This window comes from Theropithecus gelada, chromosome 9, assembly GCF_003255815.1.
Source record: "Theropithecus gelada isolate Dixy chromosome 9, Tgel_1.0, whole genome shotgun sequence".
Taxonomy (NCBI): Eukaryota; Metazoa; Chordata; class Mammalia; order Primates; family Cercopithecidae; genus Theropithecus; species Theropithecus gelada.
The window spans coordinates 82,472,522-82,499,941 of record NC_037677.1 but is presented as its reverse complement, the minus strand read 5'-3'; the positions used below and the strand labels follow the sequence as shown (position 1 = coordinate 82,499,941).

General features: G+C 38.8%; 2 protein-coding genes across 7 annotated transcripts in view; one reads left to right on the top strand and one right to left on the bottom strand.

Moving 5' to 3' along the window:
• The window catches only part of PRKG1 (protein kinase cGMP-dependent 1), a 1,342,290-nt gene that overhangs the window by 709,321 nt on the left and 605,549 nt on the right, over nt 1-27,420 (top strand). The window lies entirely within an intron of this gene.
• CSTF2T (cleavage stimulation factor subunit 2 tau variant) lies at nt 20,268-24,250 on the bottom strand. Of its 5 annotated transcripts, XM_025395661.1 has the most exons (4): nt 23,272-24,250; nt 23,180-23,235; nt 22,417-23,128; nt 20,268-22,284 (listed from the first exon to the last, which is right to left on the bottom strand). In XM_025395661.1, the coding sequence occupies exons 1-4, from the start codon at nt 23,915-23,917 to the stop codon at nt 22,055-22,057; spliced, it is 1,644 nt and encodes a 547-aa protein (XP_025251446.1). In that variant the 5' UTR covers nt 23,918-24,250; the 3' UTR covers nt 20,268-22,054. The 5 variants fall into 5 exon arrangements, with proteins under 5 accessions (XP_025251446.1, XP_025251444.1, XP_025251445.1 ...); XM_025395659.1 differs by having other exon boundaries at nt 22,417-23,235; XM_025395660.1 differs by having other exon boundaries at nt 20,268-22,303; nt 22,378-24,250.

Here is a 27,420-nt window from a genome sequence, read left to right as displayed (position 1 = left end):
CAACACTTATTTTAAAGTAATAGCAGGTTTCTCATTAATCTCAGTTGTCTATTCTCTTTTTTCTAGTCTCCTGGCATTGATTCAAGGCTAATGTAATTAAATGATCATCCTGAAAGAAATGAACTTCAAAGCAGTTTTAAACTTTTTTTTTTTTAATATGACATGGTGAAAAGTATACAAATTGTTAAGTGTATAGCTTAATTAAATATCACCAAGTGAACACATCTGTGTAAGTCCCACCCATTTCAAGCCCCTAAAGCCCCCTGTATGTGCCCTCCCAATAATTATCCCTTCCTTTTTTCTTAGAAGTAGCCACTGTCCTGACTTCTTACATTTCAGATGAAGTTGTCCTATTTCTGGAATGGAATTATACAATGCCTTTTTTAATGTGTGATGTCATTGGCTCAATGTTATGTATGTGATATACCAATATTGTTGCATGTGATTGTATTTCTTTCATTTTTATTGTTGTGTAGCATTGCATTGTATACATATACCATAAAACCCACTCTACTATTGATGGACATGTGTATTGCTGTATTGTTATGAACACTTTTGTACCTTTCATGTATTCAGTGCACACTCTTGTTTGTTATACCTCTTAATGCATTTTCATTTTTTGCATTTTAAAGTGAAAGTGACTTGAGACAGAATGCATAATTCAGCCATCCCTTTTTTACAAATGCAAAGTGTGCAAAGTTTGGGATTTCTGTTGTTGGTATTGGTGTTGATTTAAAGAAGGTTATAATGTGCTTTTTCAGGATTATCTAGTTCAGAATGGAGCAGGTCTGCCACAACAGAACAGTAAGAATTCTGCACCCTTAACAGATACACTTGCCAGTGTCTGAACAAGTAACACTCATAAAGCACTCTCTGTAATTCTCCCTGCTTCCAGCTATGATTAAGTCAGTTGCCATAACGTCCAAAGATAATGCCAGCCCCTGAAGCAGAATTCCGGGTCTCATCCCCCATTTGTGCTCAGAGAGGCACTAGCTTTTGGGGACAGTTTGGAAAAATGACCTCAAGGGTATGTCAAATGCATCTTTAACAAATCCCTGGTTTGACTATTAGAAGGAGAGGGAGTTGGGCAGGAGCATAGGTGAGATGGGGACATGGAAGATCCCATATTTTGGTTTCATGGTCAACCTCTTGGATATGAGAGGATTTTTGGTTTTTTGTTTTCTTTCTTTGCAGCATAGGGTCTAGACAAATGTTATGTTCTTCCCTGTGAGTTGAGTAAAGGAGGAAAAAAAGAGGATTAAAGATCAGTCTTTTGTTCAAATTGTTGGGACATTTAGCCATTTGATAAGCCATTAATTAGAAAATGAAAAGCTGAGTGGATTCAGGGAGAAAGAGGTCAAGCTTTCCCAGCATTATCTCAAAGTTTAGCTTAAAAACAATCATTAACAAATATAAAGGGCAATACCTATGCAGCTAGCTCCACAAGGTATCCTTGACATGCCGGGACTCCCTACAAGCAACAAGCAAGGGAAACCATTGATTGGGAGGGTCTGGGTAGGCTTCTGAACAGAACAAGTATATTGTATGTAGATTTTACCTTCTATCTGAGCGAATGGAATACATTCTGGGAATTTACATATTTCTAATGTTCAAGCATAGTTGGGATTGGGATTTTTAAAATAACGAATTGAATAAAAATAAAAATTCTTAGCATACACCACCACCCTAGATCTACTTGAATCTGAATTCCTGGGGATGGAGCCCAGGAATCCTTGTTTTTGATAAGTTTACAAGACATTCTAATATGCAGTCAGCATCAGAACCATTGGTGGTGCTTGGATTATCTTTGCTCCATATGATAAAGGGTTATTAGATTGCATTGTTGCATTGTTTAATAGGAATGAAAAGGTGACATTACTTAAGAAAATGAGTGTGTAGTTTTTATTTCTGTATTTTATATTAACCAGAAAACAGTGTGTCTCATACAAGTCGTCTGTCTAGCTCTCACTAACTACTCCCAATTTTCAAATCTCAGTTCTGTTTCAAGAAAACTTCCCTGATGACCTATGAATTCAGATTCTCTTTAATTGTATTCCTATAGTACTATAGTGCTATAGTATATATAGTATATAGTGCTACTCTGTACTTTCCTCTAATTTGGGGACTAAGTCTATCTAGATGGTCTAGCCTTCTTCAAAACAAAGCGTATGCTCAGAGGAACTGGGACAAAGTAGATATTGAATAAATACAAAAATCAGTAACTCAAATAGTTAAATGTCTTATTTGGAGGCAGCTGGCTCAAGCTGCAAACACATGATCCCTGGAGCTCAAGAAAAGACAGAGAAGAGTGTGTCTGGTAGAGTCAAGTCTGAAACAGTGGCTGGATGTTCCACGCAAACTACCCCAGGGGCCTCAGGCTGAATATCAGTTATTGTCTTGGGATATAATACACTGATGTCTTTTGGGACTACTGCAGTGCATTATTAAACTGAGCATTCTCCTAATTTATCTGTATGATTTTTAGGATGCATTCATTTATAGATATCTATAAATTGTAATGACTATTTATTGATCACCTAGTACCATGCCAGATGTTAGGCTAGCTATTAGAAATACAAGGGGGAAGACAAGGCCTCTGACATTTAAATGTTATTCCTCCCTTATTTTTAACTATTGTTTCTTATTCCTACAAGTGTCCTTCTCTCACAGCCGTACATGTGCTGAAAATCTATGTTCCTAAGTCAGAAACATTATTTTGAATTCAGTTCTGAGTCAGTAGTCTCTGCAAAAGGACGTGTTTTACACTTAAGAGTTCCTAAAAAGTAACCTATTGCTTTTTTTCTCTCGTTTTCCTTTTTCTTCTTTCTCTTTCTTTCTTTCTTTCTTTCTTTCTTTCTTTCTTTCTTTCTTTCTTTCTTTCTTTCTTTCTTTCTTTCTCTCTGTCTCTCTCTTTCTTTCTTTCTTTCTCTTATTGGCTTTTGACTGAGTTATTGATGGCTGAAGTTGCTGAATGTTTCACTCAGAAAAATTTAGATTCTATGAAGAGATGGGATCCTTTGTGGATTACTTAGAGCCACAGAAATATTTTCCACCTGGATTCTTGTGATTTTTTCTTAATAATTGCTCTCCTTTGAAGAAATCTGAATTTTTCATTTCACTTTCTAAAACCCTTAAGTTACTTCCTATAACTTAGCTTATCTCTGGAGACACTGGGGAGCTAGGCCTTGCCTTATCTCCTAGTACTCCTTTGTATTCCCCACATCACCAAACTATTTACATAGTTCTCTGATAGTGAGGCAGGAGAATAGGGTCTGGGGGCAGGGAATTAACAGGAACCTCCTAAAGCTAAACCAAAAGGAATTAAACCTAAAGCCAATTAACACGAACCTCCTAAAGCTAAACCAAAAGGAAAAACCCCACCTCCCCACACCCAAGTAACAAAAGATCAAAGCCTACTCTCCCGCCTCCACCACATCTCAGATGGAAAAGTGCCTTGGAGTAACCGCAGGCCAAGCACCGGCCACCAATTCATCTGCATATGGTGCCAATGTGCTCTAGCATTGGGTTAGCCTCGGCCAATTCACCTCAACCTTTAATTAGTCACGAGCCAAATCCTTCATCCAGATAAAAGGTAGCTGATAAGAACCTCAAAAAATACTTAAACCCCCAAATCTTTATAAACGAGGCCCTTGAGTGGCTTGCTCGGGCGCTCTCCGGCCCTGTGGGGTGCTTTCTTGCTTTAATAAATCCTTGCTTTCGTTTCTTTGTTTCTGGATTTCGTTCCTCTGTTACTTTGTGCATTTTGTCCAATTGTTTGTTCAAAACCCCAAGGATCTGGGCAATTCATACTCAAGGCCTGCCTTCTGATAACAATAGCACCATGCTAGTTTATTCCAACATCTTGTCTCATACAAGTCCTCTATCTAGCTCTAACTACTGTCAATTTTCAAAACTCAGTTCTGTTTCAAGAAAACTTCCCTGATGACTTATGAATTCAGATTCTCTGTAATTGTATTCCTATAGTACTATAGTGCTATAGTACTCTGTACTTTCCTCTAATTCGGGGACTAAGTCTTTCTAGACGGTCTAGCCTTCTTCAGAACAAAGCATATGCTCAGAGGAACTGGGACGAAGTAGATATTGAGTAAATACAAAAATCAGTGGGAGCAGGATCCGTTCTGGTTTTGCTGAATCCTCATTGCTTGTAACATGGTGGCATTAGATAAATGTTTGCTAAAAGAAAGATGAGTAAAATGAGCTACTTATGCTTTTATTTCTTGTTTTCTGAGCACTTCTTATTATGTAAGAATCTGTTAAAAATGAGGCGCATTCATTTATCCAAGTACACACGTACTACCAGTTGACTACCTGTTTTAATAATATTAATGCGACAAATCAGTGATGACATTAGTTAGTTGATCCGTTTATGGTTTTGAACCATTACCCAAAATGTTATCTAGTCATAGGCAGAGACTGGCAGAACACAGGCAGAGACTGAGCTCTTTATTATAATGGTGCCTTCTTTGGAAAACCACTCTCAATTCCCTTCAGATTCAACCAATGTCTTCAGAGCTATAAACCATGAAAATGATTACCTACCTGTTCCAAAAGGGTTAAAGAATAATATTGAAATAATAACTTGTGGGCCGGGCGCGGTGGCTCAAGCCTGTAATCCCAGCACTTTGGGAGGCCGAGACGGGCGGATCACGAGGTCAGGAGATCGAGACCATCCTTGCTAACACGGTGAAACCCCGTCTCTACTAAAAATACAAAAAAACTAGCCGAGCGACGTGGCAAGCGCCTGTAGTCCCAGCTACTCGGGAGGCTGAGGCAGGAGAATGGCGTAAACCCAGGAGGCGGAGCTTGCAGTGAGCTGAGATCTGGCCACTGCACTCCAGCCTGGGCGGCAGAGCGAGACTCCGTCTCAAAAAAAAATAAATAAATAAAATAAAATAATAATAATAATAATAATAAACTTGTGTCCTCTTTATCTGTGCTAGTCAATCTGGGAGTTGTTGCAATGAATTAATTAAATTTGAGTAAATTTTAAAATGTATTTATTCAGTTTCATTAGTGACAGGTTAAGTTCTCAATAGCTTCGTGTAGATAGTGGCTGCCATACCAGAAACACAAATACAGAATATTAAATTTTACATAGAATATTAAATTTAAATCGATGTAGTGGCAGGTTCATAAACTGGAAATTTACCCTCTTTGCTTCTATTTTTCATAAGTAAAAATTTGAGGAGAAATACAGTAGTCAGAAGTAAATATTCAAAACCTATTTCTACATAAATCTACTTATAGAAACCAAAAAGTGTCTGCTAAATTAACACCAAATGAATGTTAAAAGAATATACTCATTAGATGCTCCTTAAAAAAAAAAAAAAAAAAAAAAACCCTCAGATTTATCTCTAATATCTCTAACGTTGGATTTTGATGTAATTCAGAATGTGGTAGTTCCCAAGTAATGGTAAAATATGCATAATTATAGGATTTTTGTCATTTTAATACACTTCACTTGACTGGTAGTTTTTCATAAAAGCTTTTTTTAATATATGTAATTTTGTAGGACTTTTTTTTAAGTCAGGCTCAGAAATACTAGACATAGGTAAAGCACAAATATAGTAAATGAGGATTAAACATAACATTTTGATGTATTTATTCTGAAATGTTTAATTGATATTGTAACATGTTGTGTGCCACCTTTGAAACCAGGAAGAAAGAACTTTCAAAAGTCCTTTCACTTCATTCATAAAACAAACATTGAAGATATATGTACCCTACATATATAACATTTTAACAAATAGTGCAAATAGTTCCTCAAGCTTTTCTCTTGGGTTATTAAAGTTTATCTTAGATAAAGAAAGCACATTTTTTGGAAAATCTGTCCTCTATTGTACTAGATAAATCTATAGGAAATAGAAATATATAAGCCATAAAAGCTCAAGCCAGATAAAATCCTGATACCATTTCTATTGGTATTTGTCTAAAACAGGATTTCAGGAGCTTGAAACTCCTTGGGTCAAACAGAGTCAGCTGTTAGAGGGATTTTCCACATAAGATTGTCTTCACCATTGTCAACTTTGTGTTAGATTTCTTCTCGTACAAAATATAGCTTTGCTACATAAGGAAATACGAGGAAAGTGGTGCAGGAAAAAAGTGGCATTTTTCTTCCTCTGCCCAGATCTTACGGTCTGCTCCAAAACACTGTCCAGACCCCTCTAATTTAAAGTGCCTCCTTCTTTGGTAACAAATCTTCCTTGGAGTGTCTCTTTCCTCTTCTGAAGTAGAAGTCCTCATAGTTGATCCGGTTTCCTCCATCTTCTAGCCCTCTCTCTTTCCCAATGCCTGGAGAAGCAACCAGTGCTAGCTCATGTTTCATGTTGCTCCTAGGGTTTCCATGCTTATGGGTTTGTTTGTTTGTTTGTTTGTTTTTTAAGGAATAATAACTGGCACATATCACATATCAAGAACTTATTATATGTAAGCATGGTACAAGTGCTTTATCAAACAGTCCTCTCAACTACTGTTGGAGGTAGTTTGTCCAGTGTACAGATGTGAAAGTGAGGTGTAGAAATGAGTCACAAAATTAGTATGTGCTGGAGCCAGAATTTGAACACAGGCACAGACTGAGCTCTTTATTATAACGGTGTCTTCTTTGGAAAACTACTCTCAATTACCTTCAGATTCAACCAATGTCTTAAGAGCTATAAACCATGAAAATGATTACCTACCTGTTCCAAAAGGGTTAAAGAACATCATTGAAAACTCTCATTTCTACCTCTGCAACTTGACTCCTCCAATTTCAGTCCAGTTATTAAGTCACAAAATAAATAATTCCTTTCATATTTTAGGGACACTGTTATCTGATTGTCCACTTACCTACCAGAGAAATGCTGAAATCTGAAACATGTCATTTTATTTATAGTAAATAGATCACAGGGAACAGACATTTCTCCAAATAAGCTAAACAAATAGCCAGTAAGCACATGAAAATGCTGAAAATAGTTAGCCATCAAGAAAACGCACATCAAAACCACAACGAGGCCAGGCACCGCAGCTTGTGCCTGGAATCCCAGCACTTTGGGAGACCGAGGCAGAGGTTACAGTGAGCCAAGATTGTGCTACTACTCCAGCCTCGGCAAGGAAGTGAGGCTCTGTCTCAAAACAAAACAAAACAGAAGACCACAGTGAGATGCAGCTTCATATCTATCTGAATAGCTATAATTAAAAACAAAAAAACAAGTGATGACAGTGTTACTGAGCAATCAATGGGCTCATTGCCCAATGCACATAGAGGTCGTAGCACTGGCTTTTGAGAAAAGAAAAGCTGTATTGCAAATCCACTGGCAGGGAGATAGAAGGAAGCCCTCAAATCTGTCTTCCTGCCCTGTGGTTTCGGTAGGGTTTTATAAGCATAGGGTAATGAGGTGTAATCTGATTGGATCTTGCAATTATGTGATGTTGAAGGCATGATCTGACTGTATCGTACCACCATAGGGTGATGCCAGAGCTTGATCTGATTGGATCCTGGACCCTGCCATGCAGTGTTCACTTCTTAATTCAGTCTCCGACCCTCACTCTGAACACTTAGGTTCCCCCCCACCCCCCAGCCCATGGTTGCACACTTGGTTCATCTGGGCATGCTCAACCTGGGAGTCCATGGCAACTGAAAAACTCACAACTTTGTTCCAAAAAAAAACAGAATCAGATTGATCTAATGTAGTTACAAGAGGATGTAGAGAAACTGGAACCCTCATTTATTGTTGGGGGAATGTAAAATAGTGTGGCCATTTTAGAAAACAGTCTAATGGTTCCCCTGAAGTTTACATAAAGTTCCTATATGATATAGCAATTCTACTCCTAGGTATATACCCAAGGGAAATGAAAACATATGTGCACACAAATGTTCACACCAGCACTATTCGTAACAGCCTGAATGAAAGCAACACAAATATCCATCAACTGGTGAATGCATAAATAAAATGTGGTATATTCATACAAAAGAATACTAATTGACAATAATGCTACAATATGAATAAGTTATATATATATATACACACACACACACACATACACTTTATATATACAAAGTAAAAGAAGCTGAAGACTATACATTTTATGATTCACTTTTTAGGAAATATCCAGAATATCTATACTGAGGAAAAGTAGAACAGTGGTTGCCTAAGGCTGAGGGTAAAAGAGTAGGAAGTGAATCCAGTGTTTCTTTCTGGGGTGATGAATATGTTCTAAATTTAGGTACGGTGGTGACTGCACAGCCCTATGACTATTGTAAAAACCTTTACATTAGATGCTTTAAATAGGGGGATCTTATGGTGTGTAATTTATGTATTGATAAAAATGTTACAAAAGACACCATGGGAAAAATAGATCACACGATTGTTTAAAGTAGATATTGACTAGAATTACTTTATATATATATTATATATAATATGTATATAAAATAGATATAATATGTATATAGAAATATATAATATATACTATATAATATATACTATATAATATGTATAATATATATAAAATATGTATATAAAAATATATTATATCTATATATAAATACATATATAAATATTTGGCCAGGCGCAGTGGCTCAGTCCTGTAACCCCAGAACTTTGGGAGGCCGAGGCAGGCAGATAGTTTGAGCTCAGGAGTTTGAGACCATCCAGGGAAATATGGCAAAACCCTGTCTCCACCAAAAATACAAAAACTTAGCTGGGCATGGTGGTGCATGCCTGTGGTCCCAGCTACTGAAGAGACTGAGGTGGGAGGATTGCTTGAGCCTGGGAGGCTTAGGATGCAGTGAGCCAAGATCATGCCACTGCATCCAGCCTGGGTGACAGAGAGAGATCTTGTCTCAATTAAAAATTATATATTTAGTTTTATGGATTTCTTATAAAATCTATTTTATTCCATATAAGTATGTCTCCATTCTAAGTTTTGGTTTCCATTTTCCTCTATAATCCTAAAACCCATGTAGTACTTGGTTCTTGGGAGAAAAAACAACAAGAAAAAATGTAAGGGCAAAAGATAGATTTCATAAATTTTTCACTATTGCCCAAAAATCACATGTTCTAGACCTGTAATGACCTTCATCACTCAGTGAAAATGATGCCTAATATTTCTCCACATTTCAGCCCTCAGTGTGGATACACTTATTACTACCTTATTACTTGTCTCTTCATAAAACTGATCGATATAATGGGGACAGTTAGGGCTTGGAAGTCAGACAAACTTGCATTCAATGGTGCTTCCACCTCCTATGAGCTGTGTGACTTAAGGCGAATTAGTCAACTTCCTCAAACTTTAGTGAAGTTAAAGATGCTGCCTGTCAAATGCCTGGCATTTAGTAGGTTCTCAGTACGTGCTGTTAGTATGTTATTCATGACCCAGCCTTCCAAAAGAGGACCTAGAAGTCGTAAGTGGCATGTGTTGGTTCTGGGGCACTTGCAAGAGCCTTGCTACGACCTCCCTCCCTCAAAAATAAATAACTCCCCTCCCCCAATCTTGTGGCTGATGTCTGAAATTGCACTATTATAGTCTCTTTCCATCAACTCAAAGTATTTGCTCACTGTGTAAATTAAAATGCCTATTAGAATTAAAAAACATTTTAAACAATTATATTTCATGTCTATATCAATATGTTATATTTTATTTTTTATTAAAATAAAAGACTAGACAAAAAAGCTTTTGTAATGTGGTGGGTAAGACCCAGAAGACTTACTGAGCAGTTGAAAATGAGCTGGAGCGGCCGGGCGCGGTGGCTCAAGCCTGTAATCCCAGCACTTTGGGAGGCCGAGACGGGCGGATCACGAGGTCAGGAGATCGAGACCATCCTGGCGAACATGGTGAAACCCCGTCTCTACTAAGAAATACAAAAAATAGCCGGGCGAGATGGCGGGCGCCTGTAGTCCCAGCTACTCGGGAGGCTGAGGCCGGAGAATGGCGTAAACCCCGGAGGCGGAGCTTGCAGTGAGCTGAGATCCGGCCACTGCACTCCAGGCTGGGCGACAGAGCGAGACTCCGTCTCAAAAAAAAAAAAAAAAAAGAAAAGAAAAGAAAATGAGCTGGAGACAGCTCCTCCTGCTTGGAGTGGCCATAATGATCATATATGTGGAGTAAGTCTGTGGTTTTGTCGGGAAAAGAAAACAACAACAAAACAAAAAAACTTAACTCTTCCTCCCTCATTCTTTCCTGCCTCCTCTCTTCTTTGAAGAGTTAATTTTTACTGAAACATCACTCTCCAGCCCTGGTCACTTGTGTGCCTTTGCCTCAGTGCTGGCCCTGACAGGAGATCAGTTTCATAATCCTGCTTGGCTGGCATGGGCTGAGTCACTGACCAGTCCATCAGTCCCCTTCCTTGTGCGTAATCCTGGGTAAATGAAAGAATGGGCAAGAGATGCAGAAAAGCCTCTTTTTTTCCTCTACCCAGAATAATCCATCTTGAATTCCTCAGGACGAGTAGTTTTATTTTACTTTATTTTTTAACTTTTAGGTTCAGGGGTACATGTGTAGGTTTGATACACAGGTAAACTGTGTGTCACAGGGCTTTGGTGTACAGTTAATTTTATCACCCAGGTAATAAACATAGTACCCAAAAGGCATTTGTTTCTGATCCTCTACCTCTTCACCCCCATCAAGTAGGCCCCAATGTCTGTTGTTCCCCTCTTAGTACGCACATGTTCTCGTTTGACTCCCACTTATAAGTGAGAATATGCAGTATTTGGTTTTCTGTTCCTGTGTTAGATTGCATAAGATAATGGAGCTTTGGCCATTTTAAACCAGGGTTACCACTGGTCAAAGCTCAATTAGCTTGCCTGTCTCAGTACGGGCACTAACTAGGGAAAAAACTTCTAAAAACATGTTTATCTGAAAATGATGACAATAAAATCCCCACCAATCAAAGATCCTATAAGACATCTTCCTTCCAATTCACAAAACATTCTAATTAAGAAAATTTGTTTCCCCTTAGGCAAACAAAGCCCCAATTAGGACTGGAATGCAAGTTGTCTGAACACATGTGAAAAGGGAAGATTCTTAAGTTCCCAATTTATCTTTACAACCTTTATTTTATTTTATTTTATTTCTTTTTGGAGGAAGACTAGAGTGCAGTGGCGTGATCTTGGCCCACTGCAAGCTCCATCTCCCTGGTTCAAGGGATTCTCCTGCCTTAGCCTCCCAAGTAGCTGTGATTACAGGTGCCTGCCATGATGCCCAGCTAATTTTTTGTATTTTTAGTAGAGACAGAGTTTTACCATGTTGGCCAGGCTGGTCATGAACTCCTGATCCCAAGTGATTTGTCCACCTCAGTCTCCCAAGTGTTGGGATTACAGGCATTAGCTACCACATCCAGCCATCTTTTCAACCTCTCGATGGTTTGATGTCACCACTTGAAAGGCCTTGATTTGAATTTAAATTGTTGTTTGCTAGAAATGTTTTGAGTTCACTCATTTAAGGCCAATGAAAACTTTCAAGAAAAAAAAATTAATTTGCTTAATTTACAAATGTTGATTTGGTTAATTTGTACTCTTAATTTAGATTAGGTTCAAAGACAAGCTTAAAGGCACAACTTGCAGTATAGAGTTTTGCTACCATTTCCAATATATCTACTGAAAATGAAGTAACAGAAAAAACACTGGGCTGATCCTTTGAACTGTTCTTGTTATATTACTCTTTCTTTTTGGTGCTTTAGAATACTTAGATGAGGTTTGAAAAATTGTTAACAGCAGAATTTTGTTGAGGGTTTATTCACATTGAATCATAAGCATGTTGATTTTACAGCTTCAGAATTTCTTCTGGAAATCTTCTTTCTAGTCTAGATAAGTTCTGTGAGATATTAGGCAATATTTCTGGATTATAGGGAAAGACATTTACAAAAGAAAATGGAGTACCCTGATGTTAGCATTTCTATCTGGATAATATCTTACCAGAAAAATAATGAAATCTGTGGGATTAGAAAACAATTTAGATTTTATGAGGGAATTTTTTGATGAATGGTGGCATTCATTCCAGAGAGTCACAACTTGGCTGAAACAATTTTTGGTGTGCCCTGTTTCTGGTGATCATATATAATAAATATAAATGATTCTACCAATTCAGTACAACTTCTCCATATCTAAGGAAAAAAGGGGTTACACATATGGACAAAATACATTCAGGTGTCTTCCCCAAACAACAATAATTTCAATTACGGTGTTTTAGGTTTCCCAGTTGATCCGATGTTCACTCAATTATCTGTGAATGAACAAGATCTTTGTTTGTCTCCTTGCTTGTCCAATGTGGCATCTAATACATGGGCTATCTCCTGTTTTCCTCAGATTGGGTAAGGATTTTTGCCAATTCTTGATTTTCTCTGCCAATGGAAGGGAAGCCATGTAGGTAAATTAAAAATCCCTTCTATTTGTCATAATATTAATTTTATGGTGCTTTTATTTGTTGTTGTCATTCTTTTCACTTTCTTGTAGGATTAAAGCAGTGCTTTTCAAATGTTTATTTGCATGTGGATCCTTGGGGATTTTATTAAAATGTAGGTTTTGATTCAGCAGGTCTGGGTGGAGTCCCAGATTCTGCATCTTTAACAGTCTCCCAGGTGATGCTGGTGCTGCCGATCCGAGGAGCACACTTTGATTAGCAAGAGATTAGAGTATATTCTGTTCTCCTCGGTATGTAACATCACAAGGAAGGGGAAGGAGGAGGACTGGAATGGTGGCAGGTGGTTGTCTCTCCTGGGTAATCCTGTGGAGGTGAAAGGGAGACAACTATGGCAGCGCCAAACCTCAGATAACATTACGTCAAGGATTTTTGTTCCACTGCCTGAAAAATTTCTGTGAGGAAATTAAAGCATTGACATGCTTTGTCTAAAATTGCCAGTAACAATCTATTTTTTATTTTTAAGTGAAACAAGGATTTGGACACTTACAAAGTATCAGAGTGAGTTCTAGATTTTAAAGATTTTTAAGGTATTTTTAAAAATTACCTTGCCCCCACAGTATTTAACAATGATGTATTTTTAGCTCCTAACTTTTATAAAATCTTGTAGAAACAGTCAACATAGTTTTCATAGAAATAACTTTTTTACACTCATGCTAATATCAATCAATCAATCTATATAAAACAAAAAATAGTATAATTGGTATAAACTGGTTTACCATCTGATATGGTTTGGCTCTGTGTAGCTCCCATAATCTCATCTTGTAGCTCCCATAATTCCCCTGTGTTGTGGGAGGTACCCGGTGGGAGATGACTGAATCATGGGGGTGGATCTTTCCCATGCTGTTTTCATGATAGTGAGTGGGTTTCATGAGATCTGATGGCTTTAAAAACAGTGGTCTCGGCCGGGCGCGGTGGCTCAAGCCTGTAATCCCAGCACTTTGGGAGGCCGAGACGGGTGGATCACGAGGTCAGGAGATCGAGACCATCCTGGCTAACACGGTGAAACCCCCTCTCTACTAAAAAATACAAAAAACTAGCCGGGCGAGGTGGCGAGCGCTTGTAGTCCCAGCTACTCGGGAGGCTGAGGCAGGAGAATGGCGTGAACCCGGGAGGCGGAGCTTGCAGTGAGCTGAGATCCGGCCACTGCACTCCAGCCTGGGCGACAGAGCGAGACTCCGTCTCAAAAAAAAAAAAAAAAAAAAAAACAAAAAAAAAAAAAAAAACAGTTGTCTCCCTGCACAAGCTCTCTCTGCCTACTGCCATCCATATAAGACGTGACTTGCTCCTCCTTGCCTTCCACCATGCTTGTGAGGCTTGCTCAGCCATGTGGAACTGTGAGTTCTCCATTAAACCTCTTTCCTTTGTAAATTGCCCAGTCTTGGGTATGTATTTGTCAGCAGCATGAAAACAGACTAATACACTATCAAACACAGTTGACATGATAAATCTATCTATCTACTTATCTATCTATCTTTCTATCTATCTATCTTTCAAAGCATTCAAGATAGTTTTCATAGAAATAACTTTTTTATTTTTACAATTGTATTTCATATATACACATATTATCTATACCTATGTTTATGTCTATATGCATATTCATATATTACAGTAATAGATACAACTAGCATAGATTTGTTTGGCAACAAACATGATTTACATGATAAATGTAACATGGGCGTAATGAAGAGTAACTCATTCATGACAGTCATCAAGTTTGGTGGGTGCATAGAACAACTATTATGCTTTGCAAAGGGTTGGAGAATATGGATTAATCCCATACAATGTGTAAGTGGTGCTCAGGTAAGATAATTACTCTTAACAAACAAACAAGAAAGACAACAAGATTATGAGAGAGAATTGGGAGACCATTTAAATTTACATTTGCTTTGTCTGTGGTTTCCCAGGTGTCCAGGAAAAGCCTGTCTGAGTAAGTAATATAGTATGTAAGCCAAGACCTGAGTAAAGAGAATCAACTAGCCATTCAAAGGCCTGAGGAAAGAGTGGGTGATGAGCAAGAGAAACTCCCAAGTACAGAGATGAGAATGAGTCTGGCAAATTCAATTAAATAAAGCTAGGCCCAAAATATTTGTAGAAGTGAGTAAGGGGCCAAAGGTAGTGTGAGACATTGGTATACTTAAGGCTTGTATTAGTTCATTCTTGCATTGCTATAAAGAAATACCTGAGACTGGGTAATTTATAAAGAAAAGAGGTTTAACTGGTTCATGGTTCTGCAGGCTGTACAGGAAGTATGATGCTGGCATTGACTTGGCTTCTGGGGAGACCTCAGGAAACTTAGAATCATGACAAAGGGAAAGGGGCAGCAGGCACAGGGCCAGAGCAAGAGCCAGAGAGTGGAGGGGGAGGTGCTGCACACTTTTAAATGAACAGATTACATGAGAACTCATTCACTATTATGAGGACAGTACCATGGGGGATGGTTTAGCACCATCATGAGATTCATGATGAAATGAGAAATTTAGCACCATCATGAGATTCATGGTTTAGCACCATCATGAGATTCATGATGAAATGAGATCCTATTCATGAGAAATCCACCCCCATGATCCAATCACCTCCCACAAGGCTCCTCTTCCAGCACTGGGGATTACATTTCAATATGAGATTTGGGTAGGGACACACATCCAAACTATATCAGGGCTACATAGGACACATAAGGATTTTGAATTTTATTCTAAGAGCAATGTAAGCCAAGAGAGGTTTTAACAGGGAAATAACATGATCTGGTTAAGGGCTTTTGTTTTGTTTAAATTACTGTGGCTGTTACATGAAAGTTACATATAGTGGGTCACTTTCTAAAATCTACATAAGTAGATTCCTGAATTGGTACAGGTTGCTTCATATTCATTCCAGGCAACAAAGTGAGATAGTAGAGAATCACAGAATCAGAGGCTGACAGGTACATCAATAACAGATAAAGAAATTAAAGAATTCTGGGCTGGGCGTTGTGGCTCATGCCTGTAATTCCAGCACTTTGGGAGGCCGAGGCAGGTGGATAATGAGGTCAAGAGATCAAGACCATCCTGACCAATATGGTGAAACCTCGTCTTTACTAAAAATACAAAAATTAGTGGGGCGTGGTGGTGAGTACCTGTAGTCCCAGCTATTCAGGAGACTGAGGCAAGAGAATTGCTTGAACCTGGGAGATGGAGGTTGCAGTGAGCTGAGATTGCACCACTGCACCCCAGTCTGGCCACAGAGTGAGACTCTGTCTCAAAAGAAAAAAAAAAAAAAAAAAAGAATTTATGTTCCAGTGTTCCAGTATGTATACTATCAATATCTTGATTCTAGAGCTGTTAGCGTTTAATATCTATATACATGAATAATATATATCATATTTTACAAATATGTGTTTTCATTGAAAAAGAAGATACTGCTATTTTGGCTTAATATTTATTGAAAATGCAAACATTTGTGGGATAAATATACTGATTGGCTTATTTTTCTAGGACATTCCTTTGCTCAGTATACCTCACCAAAATCTGCAAATAAAAAATGCGTCAAGATTTTTGTTTTCGTTTGCCCTGGGTTTTCCTTTTGTTGCTGGTTGGTTTTGCAGAAATATGTGTGCTGAACCGGTTGCTAAACAGGTTTTTCTTTTCTTTTCTTTTCTTTTTTTTTTTTTTTGAGACAAGGTCTCGCTCTGTCACTCAGGCTGGAGTGCAGTAGCGAGATCCCAGCTCACTGCAGCCTCTACTTCCTGGGCTGAAGTGATCCTCCCACTTCAATGTCCTGTGTAGCTGGGACTAGAGCCATGCCACCATGGCCAAGTAATCAACTCATTTTTGTGTACTTTGTAGAGATGGGTTTCACCATGCTGCTCAGTCTGGTCTCAAACTCCTGTACACAAGTGATCCTCCAGCTTTGACCTCCCAAACCGCTGGAATTGCAGGCATGAAATACCACGTCTGGCCTTAAGCAAGTTTTTCTATGTCATATTTGTCAAATTAGACACTAATATTGATCAAATCTAATAATTGTGTTAAGTTGTAAGCTCGAAGGATAGGAAGAGGTTGGGCTTGTGGCCAAATTGGAGAATATAAGCTGCTTCTACAGGCATTTAAGTTCAAAATTTTCAAGAAAATTGACTGGTCAAATAAAAAATATCTGTAAGCTCAATTGGTCCACAGATCACCAATTTGAGATTTCTTGTCCAAAGATATTTAAAACTTTTAGGGAACAAAACTTCGATAACATTGACAATAATTATATAATTTCAATAGTGTAATTTATCTGATGCTTAAAATAGATGAGGATTTTTTTCTCTGATGATTGATAAGCATAAAAAGATGAAATCATTTTGGGTATAGGCTTAGCCAAAGATAGGAAATATGTTGTATTAATAGATGATTGTATTTACTCTCCTATACAAGGTTTGTGTCTGGAAATGTTTTTAGTCCTGATTTATGTCACTATATTGATTAACATGAGAACAAGAGTGATGTTTCAGATATGGAGTATGATTTTATAAATGTTAAGGCACCAAGCAAGCCCTATGTTGGCCTTTTTTAAAAAAAAATCACATTATGAACTCAACTATACCATTTTTCTTTTTCTTTCTTTCTTTCTTTTTCTTTTTTTTTTTTTTTTTTTGAGATGGAGTCTCACTCTGTCACCCAGGCTGGAGTGCAGTGGTGTGATCTCGGTTTACTGCAAACTCCGCCTCCCGGGTTCACGCCATTCTCCTGCCTCAGCCTCCCAAGTAGCTGGGACTACTAGCGCCTGCCACAACTCCCGGCTAATTTTTTGTATTTTTAGTAGAGACGGAGTTTCACCGTGTTAGCCAGGGTGGTCTCAATCTCCTGACCTCGTGATCTGCCCATCTCGGCCTCCCAAAGTGCTGGGATTACAGGCAAGAGCCACTACGCCCAGCCCAACTATACCATTTTTCAGTGTTGGCACTCATTTTAAATTAAAATGAGTCTGTAAGATTCACTTAAAGAATGTGTACATCACCATACTCAGCTAATATTTACATTTTTTATAGAGACAGGATCTTCCTGTGTTGCCCAGACTGGTCTTGAAGTCCTGAGCTCAAGTGATCCTTCTGCCTCAACCTCCCAGAGTGCTGAGATCGCAGGCATTAACTACTACATCTGCCCAGCAGATATAATTTTTAAAATGACCAACCTTTGTAACACATATGAGATTCATTTCAAGTGTCTGCAGATATTATATGTACTTAATCATACAAAATTATTTATGATTGAGAATGTTGTGTATTTTTTGTAATTAGCTATCTACTTTTTATTTTTTTTTATTTTTAAAACCCTGTGATTAAAGGATAGTTACCTATTTTGGGGATCTAAACCAACTCTTGGTTATAAACAGTTGTTATTAAATGCCGGGCATGGTGGCTCACACTTGTAATCCCAGCACTTTGGGAAGCTGAGGTGGGTGGATCATTTGCGATCAGGAGTTCAAAACCAGCCTAGCCAACATGGTGAAACCCCGTCTCTACTAAAACTACCAAAATCAGCCAGGCACGGTAGCACACACCTGTAATCATAGCTACTTGAGAGGCTGAGGCAGGGGAATCACTTAAACCCAGGAGGCAGAGGTTGCAGTGACCTGAGATTGTGCCACTGCACTCTAGCCTGGGTGACAAAGTGAGACACTGTCTTAAAAAAAGAAAAAAAAAAGCTGTTATTTGGTAAACATTTGGGTGCTTTTTGTGCAGTATTTAATAAGCACCAGGTTTTTGATTTTTAATGATGTTACCCCAAGTGTCACTTATTTTTTATTTTATTTTTTGAGACAGAGTCTCACTCTGCCCAGTCTGGAGTATAGTGGCACAATCTCGACTCACTCTAATCTCCACCTCCCAAGTTCAAATACTTCTCGTGTCTCAGATTCCCAAGTAGCTGGGATTACAGGGGCTTGCCAACATGCCTGGCTAAGTTTAGTATTTTTAGTAGAGATGGGGTATCACCACATTGGCCGGGCTGGTCTCGAACTCATGACCTCAAGTGATCGGCCCCCCTCAGCCTCCCAAAGTGCTGGGATTACAGGTGTGTGCCACCACGCCCGACTCCCAAGTGTCACTTTTGACACAATTCTGCCCTCAAATTACATATTATATATTGTTATAGAATAATATCAAGAACAAACATGCTAGTTAATATTTTATGAGAAAGGTAATTGGTAATATGAATATTTGTGAAGGTGAATTTTCAACCAAAGAAGTAAACTTTTGTTTCAGGGTGCATAAAGACAAATGAAAATATTTAAAGATCTGGGTCAGTTAACATTTGACATAAATATGTATAAGCACATTATATAGTATGCCAATATCATGTAATATCCCTATTAATATTTAATATTAAAATTTATATTTAGGGATACTTACAATATATTAATAATGTCCTTAATATGAATCAGTTCTTAACCAGAGCATTCTTGATAAGAGACTGATGAAGAAAGCAAGCTTCAACCAGGAAAGTCCATCTAGAGATTAGCTGATATAAAATAGTGAGAGACTGACATTCTTTTGTGAGAAGACTGTCAGATGTAACTGCTAATTCAGTTTCTCTGCCACAGTAGGTTGTTGCACATAATTATCCATAGACCTCATCAGACCTAAGAGAAAGGTCTGACACGCCATAGGAAATTATGTTCTGTGTGCTTAACCAATGTCCCATCATAGCATGGAAAAACAAGAAGCTTTGCAAGCTGTGATTATGTTAACGGTTTTCTTTTTAAAATGTCTTTCTACCATTAGAATTCTGAAAAGTGTAGTTGAAAAACCAGACATAATCTTACTTAGATTAGCCTACCTTTGTCTGGGATTCACATTAGCTTATATCTTATCAAATACTCCAAAATCCTAGGAAGTCAACAGATGTTAAAACATATTTTTGGTATTAATCATCAGTAATATGAGGGCAAGGGCTAATGGGCAGGCACTGATTAAAGTTGATCATTTCATAATCCCAAGAAACATGTACTCCCCAAGAGGATAAGCCTTAAAGAAGCATTAGCAAATCACTGTTTCACCCCATCATCTTCAACTATTATGATGAATGAATTGGTGATTTTATTTTAGTCTACACATCTTAGGGAAAATTCAGGATGTGAGGGGTTATAACCGATGATTTTGTAGTAAAACACATAAAAGATTCTGATTGTGGCAATATTGCTTGCATTATTCTTTACTATCAAATGAAATAAGGCTCTATGCTTTCTACATCAATATTGGAACATTCAATGAATCAGAAGTGAGGACAATCTATTTCCTTAGCTTTCACAGAGTAGAGGTGATTGTTTTTAATAACCTATTTCTAATTGTTTTTTAAAATGGAAATAGTTGTTATAGCTCATTTGTTCTGTGTTGAATCTAAACTCTTATGAGGGCAGTATATGTGCTTTTAATGGGATTTTTCCCCCTAATAACTCTAATAGAATATTTTGTCCTTTTCCCATCTGTGAATATGGTAGTGAGATAGACTGTCCCTGTGTTCAATTTGTGGGAGTGGAAGTGTATAGTAGCAGATAAAAGGTAAACAGTGCACTGCAATATAACTAAGGTTGTCAGTAATGAAGATAGCTACAAGGTGCTATTGGAATACAGAGGATTTCTCTCTGGGGAACATAAGCTTAATATCTGACTATCACCAAGATGTTGCTCATACCAACCACAAAATGGCACGTCTTTATAGTTATTTCAACTGTCAAACTATATAGATAATGGTTCTAAGAGAGTTCCATCCATTACTGCAATTTCATTAGTTCTGCCTTTTGCATTAAAAACAAAAGGTAATCAGGCCCCATGTATATCCACAATGGAAGACTTTTGCATAATGTATTCATTAAAAATAAACATATCAGATACTAACTCAGCCTTAATTGTATTTTTATTTTCTGCATTAAACAATGCAGGGATTTGACTAAAGACTGTAACATTTAATAATTTTCAGTTAGAGCCCTTCAGTGAAAGCTTTGAGATAAAGAAACTAGAATCTCAAAGTGATCAAGCCAACTCTGTGACTTAGTATTAACCATAACTATCGCACATGTAAAGGTGAGTTATCCTCTCCAATAGAGGGGAGGCATATAGGAAACATGGGAAAGTAGCAGTATGAACAACAGAGTAAAACAGGTAGTAGAAAACAACAGCATGGGGTGAAAACCTTGTGAACAAAGAATACTAATTTAAAATGTAAACGTTTTGCAAAGGGAAGATAACTGAATTTCTACATTTTCAGCTCTTTCTATTAAACATTTTGTAATCTGTAACTAGATATTGGTTTTTCTTCTCCACAGAAGATCACCTGATATTTGATAACTTATGCTTTTATTAATTACTACTTGTTTTATAATACAAATGTTTGTGTTCACATCCTCAAGGCTTTATTTTCAAGGAAAAATAAAGTCGTAGTAGCACAATGTAATAAGCCCCATCTTTCAACCAATTTTTAATAGTCTCATTGGTATGTATATTAGGACTAAATGGCTGTATTCCTTACAAAAAGTAAAATGAGCAATAAGTCAACTGAGTATTCAGGCTATATAAAAACTTCTACCTACTTGGGCCTTGATTATTCTAGTAACATGATTAATGATAGAAAAGTAGATTATGAAATAAGAAAACTAAAAGGCATGTTAAATGCTGTTTAGTCTAAAGGTTTTTAACTCCTGTCTGGTGGAGCAAATGGACACCATCTGTATATGAAAGCCAGATACCAAGAAACTGAGAGTTTACTTAGTGAAACCTACTACTTATGAAAAGTCAAATATCATGTATAACTCACCCAGATCAACTGGTCCCTAGACACTGATTTTTGGGAAGGATGTGAGAGAATTACTGACTCAGATTTAGGGCTTAAAGACTATTGAGAAATTGGAAGGTATTGAGAGATAGGGTTTCATCAGAGTGGACTTAAGTAACCTGGTTGATTTTAGAATTGTCACAGCAAAATCAACATGCTCTGATGCTTGGGGCCTGGCAGAACCTTGCTGGTCTCTGAAGGCTGGGATAAATGAAGCAACAGTAAACCAGGTGCACTCCTTGATTTTTCAGGTAACACAACTTTAGAAAAAAACAATTCTAATACAAGTTTAACCTTATCCTGTTAACTCTAATATTTCAAAAATAATTCTAAAACACTAAGACAATGCTTATCCTATTGCCTCCAATAGGATTTTGTATTTTAAATGGTTTACCAAAAAATGTATCTTATACTTTTGGGTAAACTTTATTTTGTTATACAATCAAAAATCTTAAAACCATCTTAGTACATTAACGTTTTAACAGGTCAACTTTTAGTCTTTATGAGCAGTTTTCACGAAGTTTTACTCAACATTTAAAAAATGTAGTTAACATACTGTAGAAACTTCAGTATTGCTGCTTATTCTTTGTAATCTTATTTGGCATAATGTTGTCATGTTCAGAGTTATTTTACAGTAACTTAAAGTGAACAGACACACTCCCTCCTCCCCCCACCCTCAATTAAAAATAAAAAAGGAAAACAGAAAGAAATAAAAAGAACAAAAAGTAAGATTAGGTTCTAGGAGGAGGGAAACCCTAATCCAAGTGTGGGGATGCAGAAGTCAGCTTTTTGCACCCATTCTCCATGCTACAGAATAAACTTTGAGACTACAGCCAAATATTTCCTAAAACCTTTCAAGAAGCTCCAGTGGATTTCTGGATTTGTTCCTTTAAAATCAGGATACTCTGCCTTTGCTCAGGGGGCAGCATGGCAATCTGATCTGCAGTTAGTTGAAGAACCTGCATGATCAAAGCCGCCTTTTCCTGATCCTGTGGAGTGACTTGGCTCTGCCCAGGACTAAAACTGCTAGGCTGGCTTCCACCTTGCTTGCTTGCCCCCTGTATGCCTCCTCCTTGTAAACCCACTCCTTGTATGCCTGCCCCCTGCATCCCTCCTCCTTGTATGCCTGCCCCCTGCATGCCTGCTCCCTGCATGCCTGCTCCTTGTATGCCTGTACCCTGCATACCAGCTCCAGGATTCCCCACCCCTGAAATGCCTGGGACCTGTCTGGGTCCCTGAGGAGGGCCACCTGCCCCTATATTAATGGGACCAGGACCCTGAATTCCACCAGTCATAGGACCTCTTGTACTGGGGACAGGGCCCCTCATCTCCAATCCTCTTGCATCCATGCCTCTTGCTTCCATCCCTCTGGTTTCCATGGCACAGGTCTCCATTCCTCTCCTCTCCATTACACGTGTCTCTAAGACCTCAGTTTCCATGGCGCGAGTCTCCATCGCTCGAGAATCTCTACTACCTCTACCATCCATAGGTAGACCCCTTTGATCTATCATGGGGCCTCTGGGCTCTCCAATTAGCAGTCTGGGATCTCCTAATGGCCCTCCCCTCATCTCATGTGAGGAAGGGCCACGAGTGTCATGACCAGAGGCATGATGCATGGGGGGACCCTGATGGGGTGGACCCAGATAACCTCTGGGCTCCACTTCTCCAGTGACTGAAAGCAAAGTCCCTCCACGTGGGTCATTTGGAGCATCTCCTAACAGTCCTCGAGGAGGTAGACCACCAGGAGTCATGGGTCCACGAGGTATAGGAGCTCTAGGATCTGACATCTGCACTTGTCCCCGCTCTAAAGGCACTGGGCCAACCCCTGGCATTCCAAGTTGGGGCTGCATTGCTCCTCCAGGAGTTAAGGAACCAGGACCAGGTCCGGAAACTGCAGCTGGTATTGGCCCTGGAGCTGGAATTCCACCCTGGATAGGAGTCTGCATCAGAGGAGGAATGTCCTTCACAGGTCTTCTAGCCAAATGCTGAGGCTGAGGAGCTGGTGGATTCTGCTGGTTCAGCAGAACATTAGGTCCTGGGCAGAGGCCAGGGCCAGGGCCAGGGCCAGGGCCAGGGCCAGGGCCAGAGACAGACACAGACTGAGATTTGCCTGGGATCAGTGGTGTGACATGTATCTTCCGATGAAGAATTTTCAGAGCAATCTCTGGATCCATGATTCTCATCACTACTTGCGCCTGCAACAGCGCATAAGCCAGTTGTGGATTTTGAAGTAACATGTTTCGAGCTTCCTGGTGGCTGTTTTGGACACAGAGCTTCATCTGCTTCATCAGCTCAAACATCTGCTCCGGGGGGAGACTGGCTACTGCTCTGGTAATCGATTCAGGGGCATCTTCTGGATCGATGGGATCCCCATAGGGTGAGTCAATAATGGGCGCTGCAGGCCCGAGGCTCTTTAACTCCTCCTTATTCTTTTCACTGGCAGCATTGTCCACCCGAAGCGCTCTGCCACTGAACTCCCGCCCATTGAGGTTCCGCATGGCACTAAGCGCGGTTTCCTGGTCTTGGTATTCGCAGAAGCCATAGCCCTTGGGTTTTCCCGTCTCTCTATCGTATACCAGCCGGAAACTGACAACAGAACCAACCTCCGAGAAAATGTCCTTTAACTGCTCCTCAGTTGCCTCATACGGAATGTTCCCCACGAACACGGAACGCAGTGATCGATCCATTGCCGGGTCTCTCACCGCCAAACTCGACATGATTCCGGTTGTGCACACTGCCGATAGCGGATTCTTCCAGGCGTCTGTCCTCTTGCGACCGACACTTCCGCTGAGCAACGGAAGCGGCTCTCAAGATCCGGGCAGAAACCTTACTAATTCGCTTGAATCGTTCTGCTTGCCTGTGGAACCTGCATCCCACTAACAAGTTATCTAATGCTTTAAGTCCCTGATCCTTCGTGGTTCTGTCAGCTTCTTATTACAGAATCGCATGATTCCTTTCCCATTTCACCTTCCGCCGACTTTCTGTGGAGCCCCAACAGCCCCGCTACGACACCCTTGGTACGAGATGACCACAGTAAAGATGGCCGCATAGACTTCACCATAGTAACTGGGCGGGGACTCCTCCCTTGACGTCAAAGGCGGTTTTGCTTCCGTTCCACCGGCGGGAAACCGCCAACCGAAAGCGGATTTAAGGCGGCTTGTTTTTCGTACTGACAAAATATTTTCATGTGGCCTTTTATTATAGTATAGTTAAGCTAGATTTCAAATCACATTCCAGACTGAGGCAAAAGCGTAGTCGTTTCAAAGCACATTTGAGATTTGCCCCTTAAAGTAAAATAGTATTATATTTCCTTTTTAGAACAACGTTTTTGGAAATTAACTGACAAGAAATATAAACTGAAGCGTGTGCCGGCTGGACCCTGCCCCCACTCTGTTGCTTCCTATAACCGCTGTTAATGGATGGGTGGCAGACCCTTCTAGGTTTTTTTGAGCACACGGGCAGCAGTCGTGCTATTCCTAATATTACGGTTTTCTTCCTTAATAATAACCGATTTCAGTATTAATTGGTGATTAAATAAATTAGTGATTAATTAGTTATTAGCATTTTATGGCTTCAGAGTGTGGAATAATGAAATTTACTTAACTATCCCTACATTGATTGGTTCTGATTTTTATTATATCATGCAGTGAGTCCACCACTTCCATGAAGGGAAAAACAAATAGTGGTTGTCTTCTGCTGTTAGCTTTGCAGGCAGGAGTTAAAACATATTCACTGTGGGGTTTCCTCGACTCCAATTCGAAGATAGAACTGAAACTTGGGGACGGCTAGGTAAATTCCCAAGGACAAGCAGCCGGAAAGAGGCAAAGTCAGGATTCTAACCCAGGTTGGTCTCGCATCGCTCCAGATCTACACTGCCTTACGCATATTGAATATTTGAAATGCAGCTAGTGTGATTGAGGAATTGAATTTTAAATTTCATTTTTTATTAATTTAAATATAAAAACTAATGTTCAGTAGGCTATTGGAAAACTTTTTTAGTATTTATGACAACTTGGGTATAAAATCTACTTTTGCAGTAATAAATTGTATTTTAAATAAAAATCATTTCACAGAACACTAAGATTAAAAAAAAAAGAAGAAGGCCGGGCGCGGTGGCTCAAGCCTGTAATCCCAGCACTTTGGGAGGCCGAGACGGGCGGATCACGAGGTCAGGAGATCGAGACCATCCTGGCTAACACGGTGAAACCCCGTCTCTATTAAGAAATACAAAAAACTAGCCGGGCGAGGTGGCGGGCGCCTGTAGTCCCAGCTACTCGGGAGGCTGAGGCCGGAGAATGGCGTGAACCCGGGAGGCGGAGCTTGCAGTGAGCTGAGATCCGGCCACTGCACTCCAGGCTGGGCGACAGAGCGAGACTCCGTCTCAAAAAAAAAAAAAAAAAAAAAAAGAAGAAGAAGAAATAAAAAGAAAGTACTTCCAGTCAAAATTTAACATTCCAGTTGAGGTATGCCATACATGTAAGACACATGAAAGATTTTAATGATCAAATACCAAAAAATGTAAAAGTAGCTCATCAATTTTATATTGTTTATAAGTTGAAATGTAATATTTTTGTATACTGGATTAAAAAATTATTTTGAAGTTAATGTTATTCATTTCACTTTTTAAAATGTGGCTATTAGAAAATTTAAAATTATATGTATAGATTGCATTATACATCTGTGGACTGGACTGCTCCAAGTCTGTGCTTTAACTCCAAAACAGAGAATTATTTTATTCTGAAATATGCCTCTTAAGTGGATTATGAAACTTCTAAATTTCAGCAAAAAAATTGTATTATGTATCCTCAGAATCCTTGTCCAATGAATAGATTTGACATGAGTATGATGGTTTAGTTGCAAATAAGACATCCATTTACCTTCAAGTTTTTGAAACGGTTCTGTACTTAGCTGTTCACCCAAGACGCACGACAGTTTATATTTGCAAATGATAAGGTGCATTTACATCACCTAACAAGATTTCCCTGCTATACCAAAGAAACAGAATAGCCACCTGCTAGCAATGTTTCCCCAGTGTGATTCATTTATTGGGGACAAAAGGGAAGGGGTTAAGGATAATATCATTTCAAAAAACTAAAGACAAATTTATTTTTCTTCCTTCTACACCATCACTTTACAAAGAGAAGCCATACCTTTTTTATACATGTTCCGTCAAGGGTAACTTACAAGTTGAATATGTGTGTAATTGTGTATGTATTAAATGTAGTAGTCATGAAGATAGTAATGGGGTATTATAATATATTGCAAAATTCATAGAAGATCGCACAGCTTGACAGAGTTTCTTTACTGCTGCTGATACTATCTAAACCAGTGGTCCTCACATGCATCAGAATCACCTTGAGCCACGACTTGTTAAGTCAGATTGTGCTTTAGCAGGTCTGGAGAATTTGCATTTCTAATAAGCTCTCAGGTGACGCTGATGCTGCTGGTTTGGAGATCTTTAAGAATCATTTGGTCCTAGGGATTGTTAGTAGATTTTCTCATTTATATCAGACCGAACTAAATTTAGTGTACTCTATTAAAAGGTTTTAGGTAAAGGTTTTAAAAACATTATTAATTTACTATTAATATACTATTCTAGTACATGCCGATCTGCTACTGAAGATACCCTGGACATGAAGACTGGGTGAACAGAGAGTAGTTGAAGGACTATGGGGACAAACAAGAAGGGAGAAGTTATGACTATAGAATGTGCTTTAGTCACAGGCTTTCCATGTTCTCTTTAGTCCCACTATTGCAAACTAGTAGAATGATTTGTCATGCCTCCCTTCATACAGGACCAGTGTGACCCACCATGTAATTCCATGCCCAGAACACATAAACTAATACTTATTGTTAACTGAATGGCCCCAAATCAAGAGCTCAGAGAAACCTATGTATATTTCCTGGTACCAGTACATATTTTTTTATAGATCTAACTTGGAAGAACATCCATTTTTATACTGCTTTTTTATTCCCATAAAGTTTAAATTTTAGATATTTATAGCATGGCATACACTCTGAAGAAAAGTGTACATGGTATAGTGTATGTTCAGATGTTGATTCTTTCAATAGATTGATACCAAATATGTTAAGACTGATTTCAAACACACAAGAGAATGTATGGCCAAATGGAAGCTGTCCTCTAATCACTTTCAGAAACTATAAACCTAATCCATTGCTCAAAATGATTTTTTTTTTTTTTTTTTTTTTTGGACACAGG